Here is a 23,281-nt window from a genome sequence, read left to right as displayed (position 1 = left end):
AAATAATCTTCACTCAAGATAAAGGAAATAGGAAATACATGTATTAGACTGCCGTGAGGCCATTGACTGGGAGAGATAGTGTTATGGTAAGGTAGGTTGGCGCTATGTCAGTGTCCATGAGTCCTGCTCAGATAATTAATAGAAAACTAAATGTCTTTCATTGTAAATATCTCTTTCGTAAAACATGTTTAAGATTATATGTATTTTTACCTGTCTGTTTGACAGTTCCAATGCAATTCAACATTGGGTCTCCAGGCTATCCACCACCCTGACCCTGCATGCCAAGTTGGCTGTACCTGTACTGTACCACCGATTGCCAATCATGTAGCCTATGTCAAATTAGGCCTACCTCACATAGTTCTAAAAGCATGATCTTGATTTGCCTGGAAACCCTATGTTGAATTGCATTGCATTCTACAAAGGGGAGAAATAAGCATTTGAATCAGGAACGTTTCCTCTCACGACCTCTACAAGCCAGAAAGTGTAATAAAATGATATTTTAATGTACTTTACCGTTTGGTCCTTTTGGCGGTAGGAATGTGAGACAATATATCCACAGGAAAGTATAATTACATCAACTTTTCGAAGCGCTTGTAGTGCATTCCGATTTCTATCAACTGAAGCATGCCCACAACATAAAAATACATGCAGGATTTGCTGAGCTCGTGCACGTGTTTCCATGGTTCAGCACATGCTTCAGGTGATAGAAATATGACTGCACTACCAGCCCTTTGAAAAGTTTATGTAGTTATACTTCCCTGTTGATATAGCCGATTGTGCGACATTCCTCCCATCAAAAGGACTAACCACAAGGACAAACTGTAAAGTATGTTAAAATAGAATTGTATTCAACATTCTGGCTTGTAGAGGTCGTGAGAGGAAACTTTCCTGATTCAAACGATAATTTCTGCCCGATGTAGAATTCAATGCAATTCAACGTTGGTTGTCTAGGCAAGATATTGATACGTCATTGAGATCTTATTTTCCTCATTGTTTAGTAGGAAAGTTCAACTTTAGGATGAAAGTTATGAAATATATGACACTTATCATTATTGCCACGTTCATATGCTGGTCGGAACTAAGAAATGTCCGACTTGCTGATTCGTTGATCGCGGCACGCGTATAACTAGGCTACAACCATTAGAACATTTCAGAGTTTCCTAGTTCCAACAAGTATTTGACCGCGGCATTTGTCAGAGCTCATAAAAAAGTTATGACATTATGATGACACGTGAGTTCACGTTCCCCTCATCAGACAACTGCCAAATTCAGCATGCTACACTACACATAACACACTGACTATGAAGTATTAGAAACTTGCCATACAGAAATGGCCTGCAGACGACGGCAAAAAACATTCATTCGGAATATGTTTACCTTTGGATTAAATACTTTTAAATCCCGATTTGATAGGTCAAATTCTGCCTCATCTGCTTTACATTTGAAGCGCTTCCACTGCGTTCCTCTCCAAAGTGGTTCACAGTCCGAACTGAAACACCAGGTAAAGCATTTCCGCTAAATGTGCCACAGGAGGAGACTACAGTGGTATTTTCTGCTGACCGTCACTCCATGAATTGTTTTCCACAAACTGGCTCAATCGGTTTTTCGCACGAACGCTCCAATGGTTTCCCCCAAATTACACAATACGTGCGTCTTGTGCTGTCCTATCTGTGGCTGCAGTGCGCGCACAGGTGAAAAAATGATAGGGATGATCTATGATGTTCATGTCCGCGCGCTGTGACGGCCACCTGGTGGCGGGCAAAATATCCTTCGTAGCTGAACATTACAAATGATTAATGTGCACTTCTTCTTCCTTGATATCATGGCGGTCCGCAAACAAACGTTAAGGTGCATGCCGCCACCTACTGTGCTGGAGTGTGCGAGAAATCATGGTCTGTCTAATTATGTACTTACTAAAATATATATATATATATATATATATATATATATATATATATATATATATATATATATATGTATTATAATAAATTCAACCTGCCATTTCTGCTTTCCACAATACAAGTCGTGTAGATAACCTTACTAATGAAAGCTATGAAAGTTAACTTTATTCACAGTCAAAGTTTCCTTTGACATAGCACATTCATGAGGTCAAGATTTCTGAACAGGTCTCAAAACCATACCAGGGCTAGCAGCAATACCAGTCCTGACATTAGGTCCACTTAGTACAGGAGCAGCCATGGAAGCTCCATCATTATGTAAAGTCCATGGAGAATAAGAGCACCTCCTCCCAGCTGCCCACTGCACTGAGGCTAGGAAACACTGTCACCACCAATAAATCCATTTTTCCAATTGCTTTCCATCTGGCTACCCCTACCCCAGTCAACAGCCCTGCACCCCCCACAGCAACATGCCCAAGCCTCCCCATTTCTCTTTCACCCAAATCCAGATAGCTGATGTTCTGAAAGAGCTGCAAAATCTGGACCCCTACAAATCAGCTGAGCTAGACAATCTGGATCCTCTCTTTCTAAAATTATCTGCCGAAATTGTTGCAACCCCTAGTACTAGCCTGTTCAACCTCTCTTTCGTATCGTCTGAGATCCCCAGAGATTGGAAAGCTCCTGCGGTCATCCCCCTCTTCAAAGGGAGAGACACTCTAGACCCAAACTGCTATAGACCTGTATCTATCCTACCCTGCCTGTCTTTGAAAGCCAAGGTAACAAACAGATCACCGACCATCGCCTGGTTCACCAACTACTTCTCAGACAGAGTTCAGTGTGTCAAATCAGAGGGCCTGTTGTCCGGACCTCTGGCAGTCTCTACGGGGGTGCCACAGGGTTCAATTCTCAGGCTGACTCTCTTCTCTGTATACATCAATGATGTCGCTCATGCTGCTGGTGATTCTCTGATCCACCTCTACGCAGACAACACCATTTTGTATACTTCTGGCCCTTCTTTGGACACAGTGTTAACAAACCTCCAGAAGAGCTTCAATGCCATACAACAGTCCTTCCGTCAACCAATCGCTGCCCACACCTGCCCGCCTGTCCAGCATCACTACTCTGGACGGTTCTTACTTAGAATATGTGGACAACTACAAATACCTAGGTGTCTGGTTAGGCTGTAACTCTCCTTCCAGACTCACATTAAGCATATCCAATCCAAAATTAAATCTAGAATCGGCTTCCTGCGTTTTGTTGCCAACCTTACTTTGCTACCTGACAACTTTACAGTTTTTACTTTTTAATTACCGTTTATATTTTTAGTTTTTCCCTCACTCAACTTTTTTTCATTCACCTTTTTCACTCCGGATGCTTTATCTGGACATGGTTCGTCAGGGCCTCCAACAGCTGAAGCTAAGTAATAACATTAACATGATGCCTTCTAATTGCAGTCGCTGTACTCATAATATACAGGAGAACAATCGCCTTACGGCGAGGATAGCTGTGCTACAAGCCCAGCTTCAGATGCAAGGGTAATTTCAGTGTAGGAAAGGATGAAACAGCGTCTGTGCCACCAGTAAGTACAGATAGTAATGTAAATCCCCTCGCACGGTCCCCGCAGCCAGACAACTTTCTCATGACTTCTGGGGGGAAATGCTGTAGAAATGCTCAACCGGTGTCGTTCATTCAGCCGACAGAAACTTTCAACCGGTTTTCCACATTAAGCAGCGAGTCGGAGTCTGAGGCCGAGCCTTCTCTTGTCTCTACTCCTCTCGTTACGGGGTCTGAGACGCCGAAGCTTCCCACCATTATCTCTAACAAATTGAAAACCCTAGTCATTGGCGACTCCATTATCCGCAGTATTAGACTTAAAACAAATCATCCAGCGATCATACACTGTTTACCAGGGGCAGGGCTACCGACGTTAAGGCTAATCTGAAGATGGTGCTGGCTAAAGCTAAAACTGGCGAGTGTAGAGATATTGTTATCCACGTCGGCACCAACGATGTTAGGATGAAATAGTCAGAGGTCACCAAGCGCAACATAGCTTCAGCATGTAAATCAGCAGCTAGACAAATGTGTCGGCATCGAGTAATTGTCTCTGGCCCCCTCCCAGTTAGGGGGAATGATGAGCTCTACAGCAGAGTCTCACAACTCAATCGCTGGTTGAAAACTGTTTTCTGCCCCTCCCAAAAGATAGAATTTGTAGATAATTGGCCCTCTTTCTGGGACTCAGCCACAAACAGGACCAAGCCTGGCCTGCTGAGGAGTGACGGTCTCCATCCTAGCTGGAGGGGTGCTCTCATCTTATCTACCAACATAGACAGGGCTCTAACTCCTCTAGCTCCACAATGAAATAGCGTGCAGGCCAGGCAGCAGGCTGTTAGCCAGCCTGCCAGCTTCGTGGAGTCTGCCACTAGCACAGTCAGTGTAGTCAGCTCAGCTATCCCCATTGAGACCCTGTCTGTGCCTCGACCTAGGTTGGGCAAAACAAAACATGGCAGTGTTCGCCTTAGCAATCTCACTAGGATAAAGACCTCCATTCCTGCCATTATTGAAAGAGATTGTGATACCTCACATCTCAAAATAGGGCTACTTAATGTTAGATCCCTTACTTCGAAGGCAGTTATAGTCAATGAACTAATCACTGATCATAATCTTGATGTGATTGGCCTGACTGAAACATGGCTTAAACCAGATGAATTTACTGTGTTAAATGAGGCCTCACCTCCTGGTTACACTAGTAACCATATCCCCCGTCCATCCCGCAAAGGCGGAGGTGTTGCTAACATTTACGATAGCAAATTTCAATTTACAAAAAACAAATGGCATTTTCGTATTTTGAGCTTCTAGTCGTGAAATCTATGCAGCCTACTCAATCACTTTTTATAGCAACTGTTTACAGGCCTCCTGGGCCATATACAGTGTTCCTCACTGAGTTCCCTGAATTCCTATCGGACCTTGTAGTCATAGCAGATAATATTCCAATTTTTGGTGATTTTAATATTCACATGGAAAAGTCCACAGACCCACTCCAAAAGGCTTTCGGAGCCTTCATCGACTCAGTGGGTTTTGTCCAACATGTCTCTGGACCTACTCACTAACACAATCATACTCTGGACCTAGTTTTGTCCCATGGAATAAATGTTGTGGATCTTAATGTTTTTCATCATAATCCTGGACTATCGGACCACAATTTTATTACATTTGCAATCGCAACAAATAATCTGCTCAGACCCCAACCAAGGAGCATCAAAAGTCATGCTATAAATTCTCAGACAACCCAAAGATTCCTTGATGCCCTTCCAGACTCCCCCTGCCTACCCAAGGACATCAGAGGACAAAAATCAGTTAACCACCTAACTGAGGAACTCAATTTAACCTTGCACAATACCCTAGATGCAGTTGCATCCCTAAAAACGAAATATATTTGTCATAAGAAACTAGCTCCCTGGTATACAGAAAATACCCTAGCTCTGAAGCAAGCTTCCAGAACATTGGAACGGAAATGGCGCCACACCAAACTGGAAGTCTTCCAACTAGCTTGGAAAGACAGTACCGTGCAGTATCGAAGAGCCCTCACTGCTGCTCGATCATCCTATTTTTCCAACTTAATTGAGGATAATAAGAACAATCCAAAATTTATTTTTGATACTGTCGCAAAGCTAACTAAAAAGCAGCATTCCCCAAGAGAGGACGTCTTTCACTTCAGCAGTAATAAATTCATGAACTTCTTTGAGGAAAAGATCATGATCATTAGAAAGCAAATTACAGACTCCTCTTTAAATCTGCGTATTCCTCCAAAGCTCAGTTGTCCTGAGTCTGCACAACTCTGCCAGGACCTAGGATCAAGAGAGACACTCAAGTGTTTTAGGACTATATCTCTTGACACAATGATGAAAATAATCATGGCCTCTAAACCTTCAAGCTGCATACTGGACCCTATTCCAACTAAACTACTGAAAGAGCTGCTTCCTGTGCTTGGCCCTTCTATGTTGAACATAATAAACGGCTCTCTATCCACCGGATGTGTACCAAACTCACTAAAAGTGGCAGTAATAAAGCCTCTCTTGAAAAAGCCAAACCTTGACCCAGAAAATATAAAAACTATCGGCCTATTTCGAATCTTCCATTCCTCTCAAAGAAAATTGAAAAAGCTGTTGCACAGCAACTCACTGCCTTCCTGAAGACAAACCATGTACAGTGGGGCAAAATCGCATCTCTGCATGTCTGGCAGACATATCAGTGTGGATGACGGATCACCACCTCAAGCTGAACCTCGGCAAGACGGAGCTGCTCTTCCTCCCGGGGAAGGACTGCCCGTTCCATGATCTCGCCATCACGGTTGACAACTCCATTGTGTCCTCCTCCCAGAGCGCTAAGAACCTTGGCGTGATCCTGGACAACACCCTGTCGTTCTCAACTAACATCATGGCGGTGGCCCGTTCTTGTAGGATCATGCTCTACAACATCCGCAGAGTACGACCCTGCCTCACACAGGAAGCAGCGCAGGTCCTAATCCAGGCACTTGTCATCTCCCGTCTGGATTACTGCAACTCGCTGTTGGCTGGGCTCCCTGCCTGTGCCATTAAACCCCTACAACTCATCCAGAACGCCGCAGCCCGTCTGGTGTTCAACCTTCCCAAGTTCTCTCACGTCACCCCGCTCCTCCGCTCTCTCCACTGGCTTCCAGTTGAAGCTCGCATCCGCTACAAGACCATGGTGCTTGCCTACGGAGCTGTGAGGGGAACGGCACCTCAGTACCTCCAGGCTCTGATCAGGCCCTACACCCAAACAAGGGCACTGCGTTCATCCACCTCTGGCCTGCTCGCCTCCCTACCACTGAGGAAGTACAGTTCCCGCGCAGCCCAGTCAAAACTGTTCGCTGCTCTGGCCCCCCAATGGTGGAACAAACTCCCTCACGACGCCAGGACAGCGGAGTCAATCACCACCTTCCGGAGACACCTGAAACCACACCTCTTTCAGGAATACCTAGGATAGGATAAAGTAATCCTTCTCATCCCCCCTTAAAAGATTTAGATGCACTATTGTAAAGTGGCTGTTCCACTGGATGTCTTAAGGTGAACGCACCAATTTGTAAGTCGCTCTGGATAAGAGCGTCTGCTAAATGACTTAAATGTAAATGTAAATGGCAAAAAAGTATTTAGTCAGCCACCAATTGTGCAAGTTCTCCCACTTAAAAAGATGAGAGAGGCCTGTAATTTTCATCATAGGTACACTTCAACTATGACCATCAAAATGAGAAAAATAAATCCAGAAAATCACATTGTAGGATTTTTTATGAATTTATTTGCAAATTATGGTGTAAAATAAGTATTTGGTCAATAACAAAAGTTTATCTCAATACATTGTTATATACCCTTTGTTGGCAATGACAGGTCTGCGTTGCACCAAACGGCAGGCGTCACACACCGGGAATCTTCAACTTTAATTGCTCCACCTCCACACTTAACACTGCCCCAGAAATCACTCCTTTCACTTTCACCATTTTCCTAAGAGCAAAGCAAGAAACAGATCTTGACCAAAGGGATGTCCCATTTAAAATGGTTAAGGTTAGGGTTAGCTAAGGTAGGGTGATAATGCAAAGATTACATTATCACTTGTTGGTGTAGATAAGACTTTTAGACTGGCACGATATACTTCTGACAAAAAAATGAATAAAGTGTAACTTCTTTTTTTGACAGCTATCAGAATGATTACAATTACATTTCTCAGAATATTGCATTATTTATCCTGGATGACATATTAAAAAAATTCTTTAGAGACAATTACGTTATCTCATATCATTAACATCACATTATTATATACGTACAATGACCAGATAATTCAGAACCAATACTATTCATCTAATGTGTGGGAATGATCAAACAGCAGTACATCCTTTTATCCCATTGGTGCCTGATTCTTTAAGACTGCTCTGCATGGAGTCCACCATGAGATCAAGACTCTATCTTAGTTGTTTATAAATGACAGGCCATAAAAAACTAAATATAATCTAGCTCTGCACAGGCTGGCCCAGATAAGTGTCAGCAATGGCATCAATAACTTCTTGGCCTCTCTCACTGACACAGTGAGTGACCTCAGTTTACCATGTGGGAGATGAGAAAGTCTACCTCGGGGGAAGGATAGTGTTTCTCCGCTCCCTCCTATCTTATTTATGAACACAAACAGGATATATGTTTATGTTTAGACAAGCAGCTCCACAGAAAAGGTGGTCTAAAGAGGAAACTGTTTGTCTGTGTTGCTATCTACACTTCTCTGCATCGTTGTCTAGAAAGTGAGTTGAAATGCTAATCGTTTCAGATGGGTGATTTTGCAACACTGTAATTCTAAAAACGGAACATTTTATTATTATATCCTTGGTCTGAGTTTGGTGGTCTGTGTCTTGACTGGGCAATGTCTGAATGCCTTTTGCATTTTTTTAATTTTCTTTTTACGTTGGAAGTTTAAGGTGAGTGACACTTTTACAACCCTAAAATGTACTTACTAAATCAGTGGTTTTCTAACCTCTCATTGGGGACCCCCAGACGTTTCACCATTTTGTTGTAGCCCTGAACTAGTTCACTTGATTCACATATTGAAGGGCTTGATGATTTAGTTGAGAAGTTGGATCAGGTGTGCTGTGGAACAGTTCAAATACATGGAATGGCTGTGGGTCCATGAAAAGAGGTTTGAAAACCCTTGTACTAAACGGATTAAACGTGATTGTAGGGGATTATGTTTTCTTTGAAAATACATATGGGTAAAATTGTGACATGCCTGTACAATTCATGAATATAACAATGTCTGAGAATGTCACTGTCATCATATCAAGAACAGATAGTGGTAAGAATAGACAGATGGCACAATCAGGAATATACAGTGATAAGGGATGATTAGATATATCTAGATAGAGGCTCCGAATCAAAACACAAACAAAGAAAATCTCTAACATTGACTGGGTCATCTTACTCTTCAGTCTATTTTTGTGCAATCTTATAAATGAAGGTCAGCCTTGATAGTGTTCCTATTCCCATTAATATGTCCTGCGATTTCACTGGGCTGTGTGGATCACAAAATTATCTGGCTTATCCATAGACTGTAAAAAGAATGGACAAAGCCATCGATGATGTCAGCCCAATGCTTCCTATGACTCATTTGAAGATCAGGAGGTGTTGTTTTAGCGTGTTGCCATCTTGTTTCATGGGCAATTTGATTACTTGCTATTCAGAATCATTGGGATGTCCCTACCCCATTGAAGTTGACATTTAAAATGATTACAGTAAGGGTTAAGGTTAGGTAAGGGTTAAGGTGAGGGTAGAGTTTAGGGTAGGGACATCCCAAGGATCCCGGATAGCATAATATGTTTGAGCTACTCTAGGAAGTGACATTGCAGGTTAGCTTAGTGCTGCCCCATCTCATTGAGTATCTCAACTTGAAGCCCGACTGGGGTACTAGTCAATGAGTATGGCCATCTTCATGGTCAATATTTATGGGTATACAAATAGATTTTCGTTTTCATTGTTAACAAAATGTTATTTTCATTTTACTAGGCAAGTCAGTTAAGAACAAATTCTTATGTTCAATGACAGCCTAGGAACAGTGGGTTAACTGCCTGTTCAGGGGCAGAACGACAGATTTTGTACCTTGTCAGCTTGGCGATTTGAACTTGCAACCTTTCGGTTACTAGTCCAATGCTCTAACCACTAGGCTACCCTGCCGCTCTTAAAAAAATACTCCACATAAAGGTCATCATCAAACCTGAAATAGTTATATGTCAAATCATATTCAGCCAGCTCTAGAATAAAGTTTGTTGGTAGGTATTCGTTAGTATCTCTGTCTCTCAAATAGCGAGCTAGGGCTGCCAGGCCCCGTATGGGGAATGCTGGTATATAGACTAACGACATCTAATGTGACCAAATTGCAGTATTCTGTTAATCCTGTTATAGATGAGATCTTGTTTATGAAGTTTATAGAATCTTTCACATATGATGGTAATTCTTGCCCATGAGATTTAATAAAGGAGTCTACGAAGGAAAGACAATGGCTATAGTACTGAGCCTATTCCTGCAACCACTGGTCTGTCTGGATAATTGCCTTGTTGTGTTTTAGGTTTGTGTAATTTTGGCAAAATGTACAGGCATGGATTTATGGGACATTTGCAGCAAAGGTATTCATATTCAGGTTTTGAGATAGGGTTATTTAATAGGGTTTGCTCCAGATTAGAGCATATATCCCTTTGGAACACCTGTGTGGGATCAACACTCAACAATCAAGATGTATGTCCTTGAACTGATTATATTAAAATTGCACACAGAAGTTAAGGGTAATTGTCTGCCTGCAGTGTAATGGAGGATCCTGCTTTTTGAAAACATTACCTCCAGTACCCCAGTCGGCCTTGAACTTTACATCCCCAATCAAATCAAACTTTATTGATGGCCTACACAGATTTGCAGAAGTTATCGCAGATGCAGTGAAATGCTTGTGTTTCTAGCTATAACAGTATACCTACCAATAACATTTTAAAAATACACACATAATTCAGAAAAATAGAAAATAAGAAAATCAGAATGAGCAATGTCAGAGACCGGAATATATATATATATATATATATACATATAAATATACAGTGCCTTCAGAAAGTATTCATACCCCTTGACCCCTCCACATTTTGTTCTGTTAAAGCCTGAATTCAAAATGTATTAGATACATTTTATTTTCTCACACATCTACACACAATAACCCCTAATGACAAATTGAAAACATGTTTAGATAAATGTTTGCTAATTTTTTGAAAATGAAATACAGAAATATCTCATTTACATAACTATTCACGCCCCTGAGTCAATACATACTAGAATCCCCTTTGGCAGTGATTACAGCTGTGAGTGTTTCTGGGTAAGTCTCTAAGAGCTTTGCACATTCCATTTTTTTTTTCATTCTTCAAGCCCTGTCAAGTTGGTTGTTCATCATTGCTAGACAGACATTATCAAGTCGACTTAAGTCAACACTGTAACTAGGCCACTCAGGAACATTAAATGTAATCTTGGCAAGGTGAACTTGTCTCCCAGTGTCTGTTGGAAAGCAGACTGAACCAAGCTTTAATGTTTTTTATCTGAAAAAACTCCCTAGTTCTTGCTGATGACAAGCATATTTGTTTACCCATCTACCAATAGGTGCCCTTATTTATGAGACACCGGAAAACATCCCTGGTCTTTGTGGTTGGATCTGTGTTTGAAATTCAAGCCTCGACTGAGGGACCTTACAGATAATTGTATGTGTGAGGTAGTCATAAAAGTAATATTGAACACTATTATTGCCCACAGAGTGAGTCCATGCAACGTATTATGTGACGTGACTTCTTAAGCAAATGTTTACTCCTGACCTTATTTAGGCTTGCCATAACAAAGGGGTTGAATGCTTATTGACTCAAAACATTTCAGATTTTCATTTTTAATGAATTTGTAAAAATATCTAAAAACACAATTCCACTTTGGCATTATGGAGTATTGTGTGTAGGCCAGTGACAAAAACATCTCAAATGTGGAAAACATCTAGGGGTGTGAATACATTCTGAAGGCACTGTACATTCAGAAAGTATTCAGACCCCTTTACTTTTTCCACATTTTGTTACGTTACGTCCATATTCTAAAATGGATTAAATAAATAATTTTCCTCATCAATCTTTTTTATTTAAACTTTATTATAACCAGGTAGGCCAGTTGAGAACAAGTTCTCATTTACAACTGCAACATGGCCAAGATAAAGCAAAGCAATGCGACACAAACAACAACACAGAATTACACATGGAATAAACAACCGCACAGTCAATAATACAATAGAAAAGTCTATCTACAGTACAGTGTGTGCAAATGAAGTAAGATTAGGGAGGTAAGATAATAAATAGGCCATAGTGGCAAAATAATTTAAATGTAACAATTAAACACTGGAGTGATAGATGTGCAGAATATGAATGTGTAAGTAGAGATACTGGGGTTCCAAAATAGCAAAAATAAATAAATAACAATATGGGGATGAGGTAGTTGGGTGGGCTATTTACAGATGGACAGGTGCAATGATCTGTAAGCTGCTCTGACAGCTGATGCTTAAAATTAGTGAGGGAGATATGAGTCTCCAGCTTCAGTGATTTTTGCAGATTGTTCCAGTCATTGGCAGCAGAGAACTGGAAGGAAAGGTGGCCAAAGCAGGAACTGGCTTTGGGGGTGACCAGTGAAATATACCTGCTGGAGCACGTGCTACGAGTATTGGTGCGCTATTGGTGACCAGTGAGCTGAGAAAAGGCAGAGCTTTACCTAGCAAAGACTTATAGATGACCTGGAGCCAACCATAGTCTGGCTTTTTTATGGCGGTTTTGGAGCGGTGGCTTCTTCCTTGCTGAGCGGCCTTTCAATTTATGTCGATATAGGACTCGTTTTACTGTGGATCTAGATACTTTTGTACCTGTTTCCTCCAGCATCTTCACAAGGTCCTTTGCTGTTGTTCTGGGATTGATTTGCACTTTTCTTACCAAATTACGTTCATCTCTAGGAGACAGAACGCATCTCCTTCCTGAGCGCTATGACGGCTGCATGGTCCCATGGTGTTTATACTTGCATACTATTGTTTGTACAGATGAATGTGGTACCTTCAGGTGTTTGGAAATTGCTCCCAAGGATGAACCAGACTTGTGAAGGTCTTGGCTGATTTCTTTTGATTTTTCCATGATGTCAATCAAATAGGCACTGAGTTTGAAGGTAGGCCTTGAAATACATCCACAGGTAGACCTCCAGTTGACTCAAATGATGTCAATTAGTTTATCAGAAGCTTCTAAAGCCATGACATAATTTTCTGGAATTTTCCAAGCTGTTTAAAGGCACAGCCAACTTAGTTTATGTAAACTTCTGACCCACTGGATTTGTGATACAGTGAATTATAAGTGAAATAATCTGTTTGTAAACAATTGTTGGAAAAAATGACTTGTGTCATGCACAAAGTAGATGTCCTAACCGACTTGCCAAAACTATAGTTTGTTAACAAAAAAGTGGAGTGGTTGAAAAATGAGTTTTAATGACTCCAACCTAAGTGTATGTAAACTTCCGACTTCAACTGTATATAGGATGAGCCATGACTAGAATACAGTATAGACATATAAAGTGGGTGAAACAGTATGTAAACATTATTAATGTGACGAGTGTTCAATGACTCAATACAGTGCGTTCGGAACGTATTCAGACCCCTTGAATGTTTTACATTGTGTTGTTACAGCCTTAATCTAATATATATATATATATATTTTTATCCTCATCCTGAATACTTTCCGAATGCACTGTAGGTCAGCAGTCTCTAAGGTGCAGGGTAGACTACTGGGTGGTAGCCGGCTAGACCAATGACTAAGGTTCAGGGCCGGGTACTGGTCCGAGGCTGGTGAGTGGTGATTGTCCAATGGCCTGGAGATAGAAGCTGTTTCTCAGTCACAGCTTTGATGCAACAGATGAACAGGCCGTGGTTGAGGTCCTTGAGAGGGGGAAATCATTGGGAGCAGTCGTTCCCCCCTGAACTTATAAAACTTTCCCATCCTTTCTTCTCCTACTTCAACTTTTCAGACAAGTGATGGAGACACCAATGGCTGTTGAGGATCTACAGAGAAGGAGGAAAGTTGAGTCTAGAGAGAACTTGCACTCTGGAGAGGACTCCATGGAGGAGGCACATTCTGTGGAGAGCAGCCTTATGGCAGCACTAACCCACCATGAGAGAAGCATGTACGGTGCCGGATTTGCGGCTCAAGCACACATCACTGAGGTAGTAAGCCCCGTGGAGAGGTGTGTGGAATATACCTTTGTCCAGGTGCAGGTGAACATGGACAGTGTGGGGCTGCTCTTTGAGGAGTGCATCAAGAAGGTGGGCCATCTAGAAAGTCAAAGGGATGAATTGATACTGGAGCTGTTGCAGCTAGAGCAGCCCATGCTGCAAGCTACTGTGGCCTTGAGGGGACAGTTGTTAGAGGCACGTAGAGTTCTCACCAGTGTCCAGTTGGAGTTTATTCATCTGCAAATAGAGGTGGGACAAGTGAAGAGTAAGCTATTTGTCACAGCCAGGGACTGTATCCAGAGCCAGCTAGCGCTGGCTGCACAGCAGTATGAGGTGGCCCAGGCTGCAATCACACAGGTAAGGTAGAGTGGAAACCCCACAGCATTGCATATAAGCTTTTGTGAGAATGCAGTTAATGTACCATTAACATACTGAGTGAGGGGTAACAGTATGAGGGGTGTTGACATTTTCCTGTGATTTGTGCTATTTTTTTGTGTGTTCTTTGTCATCCCTTTGTAGTAATGTTTCAGTGTTGACATGTTATATTGTTGATGGGTGCTACCACAGAATTGTTATTACTGTATTCATGGCTGTCTGTCATCCAGTTAATCACACATTCTTGTGTAAGTATGAGGGCCAACTACGCTGTCATTTCTTTTTCTGCCCCTAGGAGGAGCACCGGGCCCACATCCAGAATCTTACAGAGGAGGTAGCCCAGCTTCAGGAAGCCCAGCACAACCAGCTGAACACCCTAAAGGACCGGGCCAGACAACCATCTCGTCCCCGGGCTATGAGCGATGTCACTCACTGCCGACGAGCATCCCTGGACCTGCAGAAGCGCCTCAGTGGCAGCATGAGGAATCTAGAAGGCTGGTATGAGCCACGCCTGCTAGCCCTCCTCCGGAGGAGGCAGGCTGGGAAGGAGACCCTGAGAAGGAGCAGGGATGTGGGCCGAGACCTTAAGGCCAGACTGGGGCCCCTGAAGGAGCAGACCCAGAGGCTGGAGCTGCAGAGAGCTTGTCTAGAGGAGAGGATTGCTCTGATGGAGAGGGAGAGGGTGGAGAGAGTGGCACAGTATAAGGTACAGGGGGATTAGGAACATGTGCTGTTTTGTAGCCCGTAAAGGTGTGGTGTAATTGTTCTAATTTCTTCTCATCAGGAGACTGTGAACTCGCTTGAGGAGACCATGAGGAAGCTGAAGTTGGAGCTTTGCATTCAGAAAAAGGCAAACAGACAATTGGAAGAATTGAAGAAGGGACTTTTGAGTGAGCTGAACTATGACAGGTAGGGTGTGGTATGCCACTTACAGTGCATTCGGAAAGTATTCAGACCCCATCCCTTTTTCCACATTTTGTTACATTACAGCCTTATTCTAAAATTGATACGGTCCCACAGTTGACAGTGCATATCAGAGCAAAAACCAAGCCATGAGGTCGAAGGAGTTATCCGTAGAGCTCCAAGACAGGATTGTGTCAAGGCACAGATCTGGGGAAGGGTACCAAAACATTTCTAGTGCATTGAAGGTCCCCAGGAACACAGTGGCCTCCATCATTCTTAGATGGAAGAAGTTTGGAACCACCAAGACTCTTCCTAGAGCTGGCCGCCAGGCCAACCTAAGCAATCGGTGGAGAAGGGCCTTGGTCAGGGCGGTGACCAAGAACCCGATGGTCACTCTGACAGAGTTCCTCTGTGAAGATGGGAGAACCTTCCAGAAGGACAACCATCACTGCAGCACTCCACCAATCAGGCCTTTATGGTAGTGTGGCCAGATAGAAGCACTCCTCAGTAAAAGGTACATGACAGCCCGCTTGGAGTTTGCCAAAAGGCCCATGAAAGGACTCTCAGACCATGAAACAAGATTCTCTGGTCTGATGAAACCAAGATTTATCCCTTTGGCCTGAATGCAAAGCATCACGTCTAGAGGAAACCTGGCACCATCCCTACGGTGAAGCAAGGTGGTGGCAGCATCATGCTGTGGTGATGTTTTTCACCCGCAGGATCGAGGGAAAGATGAACGGAGCAAAGTACAGAGAGATCCTTGATAAAAAACTGCTCCAGAGTGCTAGGGACCTCAGACTGGGATGAAGGTTCACCTTCCAACACGACAAATACTCTAAGCTCACAGCCAAGACAACGCAGGAGTGGCTTTGGGACAAGTCTCTGAATGTCCTTGAGTGGCTCAACCGAAACCTGGACTTCAACCCGATCGAACATCTCTGGAGAGACCGTGAAAATAGCTGTGCAGCGACGCTCCCCATCCAACCTGACAGAGCTTGAGGGGATCTGTAGAGAAGAATGGGAAAAACTCCCCAAATACAGGTGTGCCAAGCATGTAGCGTCATACCCAATAAAACTCAAGGCTGTAATCGCTGCCAAAGGTGCTTCATCAAATGTACAGAGTAAAGGGTCTGAATACTTAGATAAATTGTGGTCTTTCACCTTTTTTTCACACATTTCTAAAAACCTGTTTTTGCTTTGTCATAATGGGGTATTGTGTGTAGATTGGTGAGTGGGCAATTCAATACATTTTAGATTAAGGCTGTAAAGTAACAAAATGTGGGGAAAAAATCAAGGGGTCTGAATACTTTCCGAATGCACTGTATCTGGCCATGAGAAGTAGAGATCATTCATTTTGACCCTAAGGAATCTGACAGTTTTCATTGAATACATTCAATTAATATTTGATGTCTGGACTACTTACAATTGCCATTAAACACTGAACAAAAATATATACGCAACATGTAGTGTTGATCCCATGTTTCATAAACTGAAATAAAAAATCCCAGAAATGTTCCATATGCACAAAACGTATATTTCTCTAAAATGTTGTGCCCAAATTTATTTACATCCGTTAGTGAGCCTTTCTCTTCGCCAAGACATTCCAACCACCTGACAGGTGTGACATATCAAGAACCTGATTAAACAGCATGATCATTACACAGGTGCCCCTTGTGCTGGGACAATAAAAGGTCACTTTAATATTTGCAGTTTTGTCACACAACACAATGCCACAGAAGTTGAGGGAGCGTGCAATTGGTATGCTGACCTCAGGAATGCCCACCAGAGCTGTTGCCAGAGATATGTTAATTTCTCTACCACAAGCTGCCTCCAACGTCATTTTAGAGAATTTGGCAGTACATCCAACCGACCTCACAACTGCAGACCACATGTAACCACGCCAGCCCAAGACCTCCACATCCAGCTTCTCCACCTGTAGGATTGTCTGATGGGAGGGTCAGTGGGTGGGCCCATCCATGGCTGCACGCCTGCCTAGTCATGTGAAATCCATAGATTAAGGCTGAATTGGTTTAAATTTACTAATTTCCTAATATTAACTAACGCAGTAAAATCTGAAATTGTTGCATATTGCATTTATATTTTTGTTCAGTATATATAGACAAACATGTAGAATAAATATTCGAGGGAGTCTCAACATGCTGTTTTTTTTTTTACAGGGGCTGTATTGAAGTGAGCGAAACAACTGCTGAAAGGGAGTCCTAACTTTTCCATACTTATCAATGGAAGTAGAACAATTGACAAAATATCCAGGACCCCTCAGACCAAACATGTTTTACTGTGTTTGCGAGTATCCTTGATGGTGCATTTAGCCAATGTCACCTATTGGTATACTTAATCTGCTCTTAGTGCATCAACAATGGTGTTATGACAGTTGACCTCAACTATGAGAGCAGCCTGTCTTAACTGTACATTTAAGGTCTACCGTAAATACATTTTTATTATGAATACACTTACAAAACATGGGAATCCGATGCAGCATACAAAGAAAACAGACACATAGGGATGATATACATACAGCTTGAAAGCTGATTGTGGAAATCTACGATTCAGATATCATGGGAATAAAATCTATGTACAATTTCTTATAAAATGAAACTGGAAATTAGTTTAAATGACTCATGTTTCTAAGAATATGAGCATAATTTAACATGAAAAACAATAATTGGGCCCCTACTCAACTGTGGTGCTTGTCCCCCTGGTAAAAATTTGACCAAAGAATGGCATAGCAACCATTATCACCATATCAAACAGTAGGATCCTTTCTTATATAAATATATGCAAAACCTTGATGCCATGATAGTGAAACAAGCACTTAATGTTTCCCTCTACAAAACTGCAAAAGAACAACTGACTCTTATGCATTAAAAAAAATACATTTGAATGTTGTTTTGAGGATGTGATCAAGGGAGGGGTGTTGTGTGATTGACAGATGTCACTCATGCCTGGACCTCAGTGTCTGCTGCTCCCTCTGGGTCCTCGTCATTGTAGATGTTCTCAGCCTTAAAAAATGGAAAGACATTCTTAGTACTCCTCCTTAGAAATAATTGTGATTCTACATATTACAGTAGAACACTTCTGCCAAGCTTTCAAAACTTACTTATGTCTCATGAAATGAATAAATATGAACAGAATACATTTAACTATTCTCTATAGCCTCCCACTGTATGACAAAGCCCAGTCTGTCCTGGGGTCTCACCATCTGCCAAACTTGCATGATGTTGTCCTCGGACACAGAGCAGATGACCCAGGGTTCGTTGGGGTTCCATGAGAAGTCAGAGATCTTAGCCGTGTGACCGCCATGAATGAACAGCAGTTCAGGTGGACCATCCTCAGCATCCTCTGGCGACTGCTCCTCTCCGATTTTACTGAGGTCCCACACGTTGAGTCGCCTGTCTGTGCCACTGGAGGCCAGGATGGTTTCATTATGAGGAGACCACTGGACCTAAAGGGAGGAAAGGAGGTGAGATGGGTTTGACGAGGCCTAGTAATAGATACAAAATCTGGTTCAAAACATATAGCTTTTGCAAAATAAACTTCATAGGGAATAATTGACAGCTTATTGACTTAACATACCTGGAAGATCTCATCTTTGTGAGACTCAAACGAATGCAGCTTCAGTTTCAGGTTCCTCAGGTCCCAAAGGGCTACAGTCTGAATTGGGAGAACCAATCAATTACAACCACCACAACAACCAGTTAGATCAACACTACATTATGAAAGATAATCTTGGAAAAATTAAGAGCAGTAAGAGATCCAGACTACCTTGTCTGCTGAGCCCGAGGCCAGGATGAACTCGCTGTAGGGGTTGAAGGACAGACAGTTGACCTCGGCAGTGTGGGCATCCACAGCATGGCTAGGTTTGGACGTGTTGTTGGATCGCGTGTCCCAACTGCACAGTAAACAATGTTATTGTTCAATAAGCAACACCAAACAATGCAGATGGTGCAACTAATTTTAGTCACACGAGCTTAGTAAATTGTTTTTCTATTCAAATCCATTATCCACTGCGGGAGTTGCTCATCTCAGGGAGCCTTACATCATGAGTTTCTGGTCATCGGCTACAGATCCAAAGAGTGACTCATGCAGTAGATGCCAGGAGACGTCCTCCACTACAGCTGTGTGTCCAGTAAAGATAGTCTTTGCATCTACAACCTTTCCCTCCTTAGGAACGGCACTGATGTCCCACATACAGATAGTCTGCAGACAGATGGGGAAACAAGGGAAGGTGAGAGGAAAGACATGGAGGGAAGAAGACTATTCAAGCACATGCTTTGGGTCAAGTGACAAGTCACTGACATGGTCATCAGAAGCACTGAGGAGGCAGCCACTCAGGTTGGGGTTCCAGGAGAGACCGTAGCCCTCTTTCTGGTGTCCCCTCAAACGCAGATCTGGGGTACACTCTCCAGATGGATCTGTAATACAGAGGTAATAGCATGTTATTTCAAAAGAAATGAGAAAGGAAGACTGGGACTTCCTGACCAACCTCTAAATACCCACCTGGTTTGGAGGGATGTTTGGTGTAGTCAAAGACGAGCACGTCGCTGGTTGGGGTTTTGGTGGCAATGATGCAGGGGTTCTGGGGCATGTGGCGGGCTCTGTTCACCTCTCCCTCATGGTTGATCTTGATTTCAATCTCTATCTTACCACTGACTGAGCCAAAGCCTCCAAACTCTGAAGGAAGAGAGGCAGAGAAATTAGCTACAGGGATAAGGACCAACATATATCACCAGTTAAAATATTTTGAATGATCCAAAGACTAAAAACACGCAGAAAGGTTGTAATTGATGCAAAAACATTGTCCCTACCACCTTTCTCACTGTCGTAGTGAGAGGCATCAAACTGGGCATCGTCATTAGGCAGTTGCACGCTGGCGATGACCAGGTGATTCTGTTCATCTGAGGTGTGTGTGCCAAGAACCAACCTGTGTACGCTGAAATCCTTCCCTTCAGGTCTAAAAGGATAGAAAGAAATATGTTACAAGACAAATAGGTCCATTTAAATAAACACTTTTGTCATATGTAGGGGGCATTAGCTAGAAACTCAATGTGGTACATACAAGGATTTGCAACAACACATATGGAGACTGAAAACAATCTTCCTGAAGAAACCTTCCCACTCCCAGTAATGTTGCAAAGGCAGGCTAATCTTTGATCGGCACAAGTATCTGGTATTCTTGGGAATTATAGCTAGATATAATGGGATACCATAAAAAAAATTGGACATGGGGTGTAAAAATAAAATGCATATAATAGTGTAATGACAAAAATATATATATATATATATATATGTGTGTAATGACATTCAGCATTCGTCATTAGGTACATTTGCAGCCTGAATTGATTGATGCATCCACTGTGATCTGCGAGCGTCACGGTCCAGTCAACTCTGCCATGGCAGAGTGCTCAGGTTAGATGAGTATATTAGTAAAACATTTAGTGTTCATGTCGAACCACACCCCATTTTGGAGCATATACCACCCATTTTTAAGTAAATCTGTTCATGTTTTGCATGTGGTTGACAGGCAGTAATGACACATTGTGGTGTAATAGCCTAGTTTTCTTGCCATCTTTGTTTTAATTGTGATAGGCTCATGTTTTACCCCCACCATTTATTTTGCCAGTACTCCAAACCAGCTTACTTTCACCCCTAATTTAGATATTTTTCTGCTTATAATTTCCGACATTTGTTAGACTATTTGTTTGTCAACTTGTTAATAAGTAGATCCATTCAGCTTCTCTTCTGTAATTACTTGTTGACCTTGAAGACTAAATAAAGCAGAAAGCCATTAATCGATAGAATGAATGCATCAACAACAATCTAGTAGTTGACATCAGTAAAAGTTCTTTCATTTCTGCTCGCAGAGCGAGGATGTGTAGAGACCGGGGAGAAAATGCAATAGCCTAAAACAGCAGACATATTTCCCTGGCAAAATGTCCAATTAACATCCGTTTCAAACGTTAAGGAAATAAAAGCTGTGAAAACAATCCAACATGATTTCAGTTTGTCTTGGATACATATTTTTTTGTGGTTAAAACAACCTACTGCGCATTCCATTCTCTCAAGAGTCTGCAATAAATAATTACTCCATTCCTGTTCCCAAGACAGGTAGCCTAGTGGTTAGAGCGTTGGGCCAGTAAACAGCCCCTGAAAAAGGCAGTTAACCCACTGTTCCCTGGTAGGCCGTAATTGTAAATAAGAATTTGTTCTTGACCGACTTGCCTAGTCAAATTTAAAACGTTTAAAATACAATTCCATTAAGTGTATACTTTTACAGCAATAAAAAATTCTGCAGGAATTGATATTATATAAGACTACATGTGGGAGTTAGTCAGTCTCCAGACTTCAGTTACTATTCAATGAAACTAATTTGAACATCAAAAGGTGCGCAAACCAAGGGCTGCAGCCGCACCTGCCCCACGCCTACTTCCACTGCTCCTGTAGCTTTGTATTCCTATAAAGGTGCCCAGACAGTGAACCCCACCTGTTGACATCGGGTAGCCACTGTGCAGTGAGGCTGGGCCACTCCAGGGCGTGGGTCATCACCAGGTCATAGAGGAAGGGTGTGTTCTTCTTCCATATCTTGTACTCCTCATTTATCACCCTCTCCTCCACAGCATCATCAAACGCTGCTATAAAATAATAAGAAAATCATGTGAGACAGGAGGTTTAAATGTAAAGTATATTAGAAGCAACCCATTGTAAGGAAATATAGGTGTGATTGAGAAGGGGAACCCTATTAACATTGAGCAAGTGTTCGGTAAAGTTAGCTAGGTAGCTACGTTCCGTTAACACTGACAGGGTTTCGCAGTTGTGTTAGCATTGATCAACCGAGCTAGCTAGCTCATTACTCCCGCAAAAAGGGGTTGTCTGGCATAGAACAAAGCTAAAGTTAGCATCCAACTAGCTTACTAGCTAACGTTAGTGGGCTACTAGTACTAGCGAGCTCATTTGTATAAAATAATGAATTAAGTATCTTCACAATTGATAAGCCGGGAGAACCTGTCCTTCCACCCTGGCCTACCTTGGTAGCTAGCTAGTTTTCCCAAGTGGTCTGGGCGCTATTCTTGTTGAAGTAAATTGTGACGTAACGTTTCACCGAATTACCTTCTTTATCAGCCATGGCGTTGATAATATTACGAAAGTATGTTTTCAGGATTAGGGTTCTGTTGAGCGCAAACAAGGCAGCTGGACTACCTTGGCGGGAACTCCGTAGTGATCCAATAGCCAATCAGCGTCAACTAAACCGGAAAACGTCGTATTTGCGTTTTTCTAAGAAAAACTGGATTCTGAAGCTTTTGTCAAATTGTTTTTTTTTAAATGTTGCATTTTAGCTAACCTTAACCCTAAGCCTTTTCAACACCTTAACATAATTATCCTAACCTGCTACGAAAGGCAAATCCGACGTGAATATGACAAATCCCCTCTAGTCATCCAAAATATTGCTATCTGGGATCCTTGGGACGTCACTAACCTACACTACATTTTAAAATAATTAAGGTACGGTTTATGGTAAGGGTAGGGGTATGTAGGTCCCAAGGATCCCGGGTTGCGCTGACCACAGCATAAAGTCAAAAATTGGCTATATCGTAAAAATTCTAACAAAAAATGCCTTTTGGTCTTAATTGAAGGTTAAGGTTAGGAATAAGGTTAGCAGTGTGGTTAAGATTAGGATTGAAGTTAGGGGTTGGTTGAAAATAATAAATGGTAGAAATGCGTGGGGTTTATGACTGTTGCTGTGGTAATTAGTGACGACCGCAAAACTGTTTTATTTATTATTATTATTGTATTACTTGTATTATTATGAACAATAAAACAGAAATATACAAACAAGAGTACTTATCCTAATATACAGTGGTATTAAATGTCGAGAAATTGCTTCTTCTTTTTTTACACTTACTGAGAATTTCAAAATAATGTTTCAATTCTGTCTTAAACAATGTGAAGAAGGGTTTGTTCTCCGCCCACTTCATTCTATGGATAAAGAATTTTCCACGAAAAATAAACAAATGAACAATAAAAGTTCATTTGGGGTCATTTGGATCAAAAATAAAGTCTCTGGCTCACAACCACAAAATACACATTTTGTTATCAATAGCAATTTTGAATCTGTGTACAATAAAGGTCTTTACAGGGTACAGTCTAAGAATGAGTTTGTGTAATACTTCTTTCATCTTATTAGATATACAATATTTGCCAGACAACAAAACTTTCCTCCATTTCACTTGTCCTAGGGCTGCATTCTTGTATATTCTAGCCGAGGGAATAGTAACATA

General features: G+C 42.0%; 3 protein-coding genes across 7 annotated transcripts in view; 1 reads left to right on the top strand and 2 right to left on the bottom strand.

Annotated features, from left to right (window-relative positions):
- LOC115146285 (NHS-like protein 3) overlaps nt 1–1,677 on the bottom strand; it is a 43,374-nt gene extending 41,697 nt beyond the window's left edge. Inside the window, exon 1 of one of the 2 annotated variants that reach the window (XM_029688276.2) lies at nt 1,378–1,677. The gene's annotated coding sequence lies outside the window, so the exon portion shown is untranslated. Of the gene's footprint in view, nt 1–513; nt 683–1,377 lie in introns of those variants that run through there. The other variant, XM_029688278.2, reaches the window with a different exon arrangement.
- On the top strand, nt 3–17,699 carry LOC115146287 (syncoilin-like). Of its 4 annotated transcripts, none has more exons than XM_029688282.2 (5): nt 3–86; nt 13,505–14,066; nt 14,380–14,790; nt 14,869–14,993; nt 17,165–17,699. In XM_029688282.2, exons 2-5 carry the CDS (start codon nt 13,512–13,514, stop codon nt 17,208–17,210), a joined length of 1,137 nt encoding a protein of 378 aa, XP_029544142.1. In that variant the 5' UTR covers nt 3–86; nt 13,505–13,511; the 3' UTR covers nt 17,211–17,699. The 4 variants fall into 4 exon arrangements, with proteins under 4 accessions (XP_029544142.1, XP_029544141.1, XP_029544140.1 ...); XM_029688281.2 differs by lacking the exon at nt 3–86 and adding an exon at nt 8,037–8,199 and having other exon boundaries at nt 14,869–14,974; XM_029688280.2 differs by lacking the exon at nt 3–86 and adding an exon at nt 8,040–8,199.
- Nucleotides 17,428–22,236, bottom strand: LOC115146286 (histone-binding protein RBBP4-like). Its single transcript, XM_029688279.1, has 10 exons — nt 22,113–22,236; nt 21,490–21,637; nt 19,814–19,959; nt 19,506–19,679; nt 19,305–19,420; nt 19,045–19,205; nt 18,771–18,897; nt 18,582–18,659; nt 18,205–18,450; nt 17,428–18,007 (listed from the first exon to the last, which is right to left on the bottom strand). Exons 1-10 carry the CDS (start codon nt 22,126–22,128, stop codon nt 17,945–17,947), a joined length of 1,275 nt encoding a protein of 424 aa, XP_029544139.1. The 5' UTR covers nt 22,129–22,236; the 3' UTR covers nt 17,428–17,944.
- Between the last annotated feature and the right edge of the window lie 1,045 nt (nt 22,237–23,281).

The sequence above is a fragment of the Oncorhynchus nerka genome, linkage group LG18, assembly GCF_034236695.1.
Source record: "Oncorhynchus nerka isolate Pitt River linkage group LG18, Oner_Uvic_2.0, whole genome shotgun sequence".
NCBI lineage: Eukaryota > Metazoa > Chordata > Actinopteri > Salmoniformes > Salmonidae > Oncorhynchus > Oncorhynchus nerka.
This window is presented reverse-complemented; position numbering and strand designations above follow the sequence as displayed.

Coding starts and splice junctions, on each gene's coding strand:
- LOC115146287 (XM_029688280.2), top strand. CDS start 8,099: ATGTTTATGTTTAGACAAGCAGCTCCACAGAAAAGGTGGTCTAAAGAG. Junction 14,067..14,379: donor CCCAGGCTGCAATCACACAG/GTAAGGTAGAGT, acceptor TTCTGCCCCTAG/GAGGAGCACCGGGCCCACAT. Junction 14,994..17,164: donor AGTGAGCTGAACTATGACAG/GTAGGGTGTGGT, acceptor TTTTTTTTACAG/GGGCTGTATTGAAGTGAGCG.
- LOC115146286 (XM_029688279.1), bottom strand. Junction 19,680..19,813: donor CTACGACAGTGAGAAAGGTG/GTAGGGACAATG, acceptor CTCTTCCTTCAG/AGTTTGGAGGCTTTGGCTCA. Junction 18,660..18,770: donor CCTCGGGCTCAGCAGACAAG/GTAGTCTGGATC, acceptor CTCCCAATTCAG/ACTGTAGCCCTTTGGGACCT.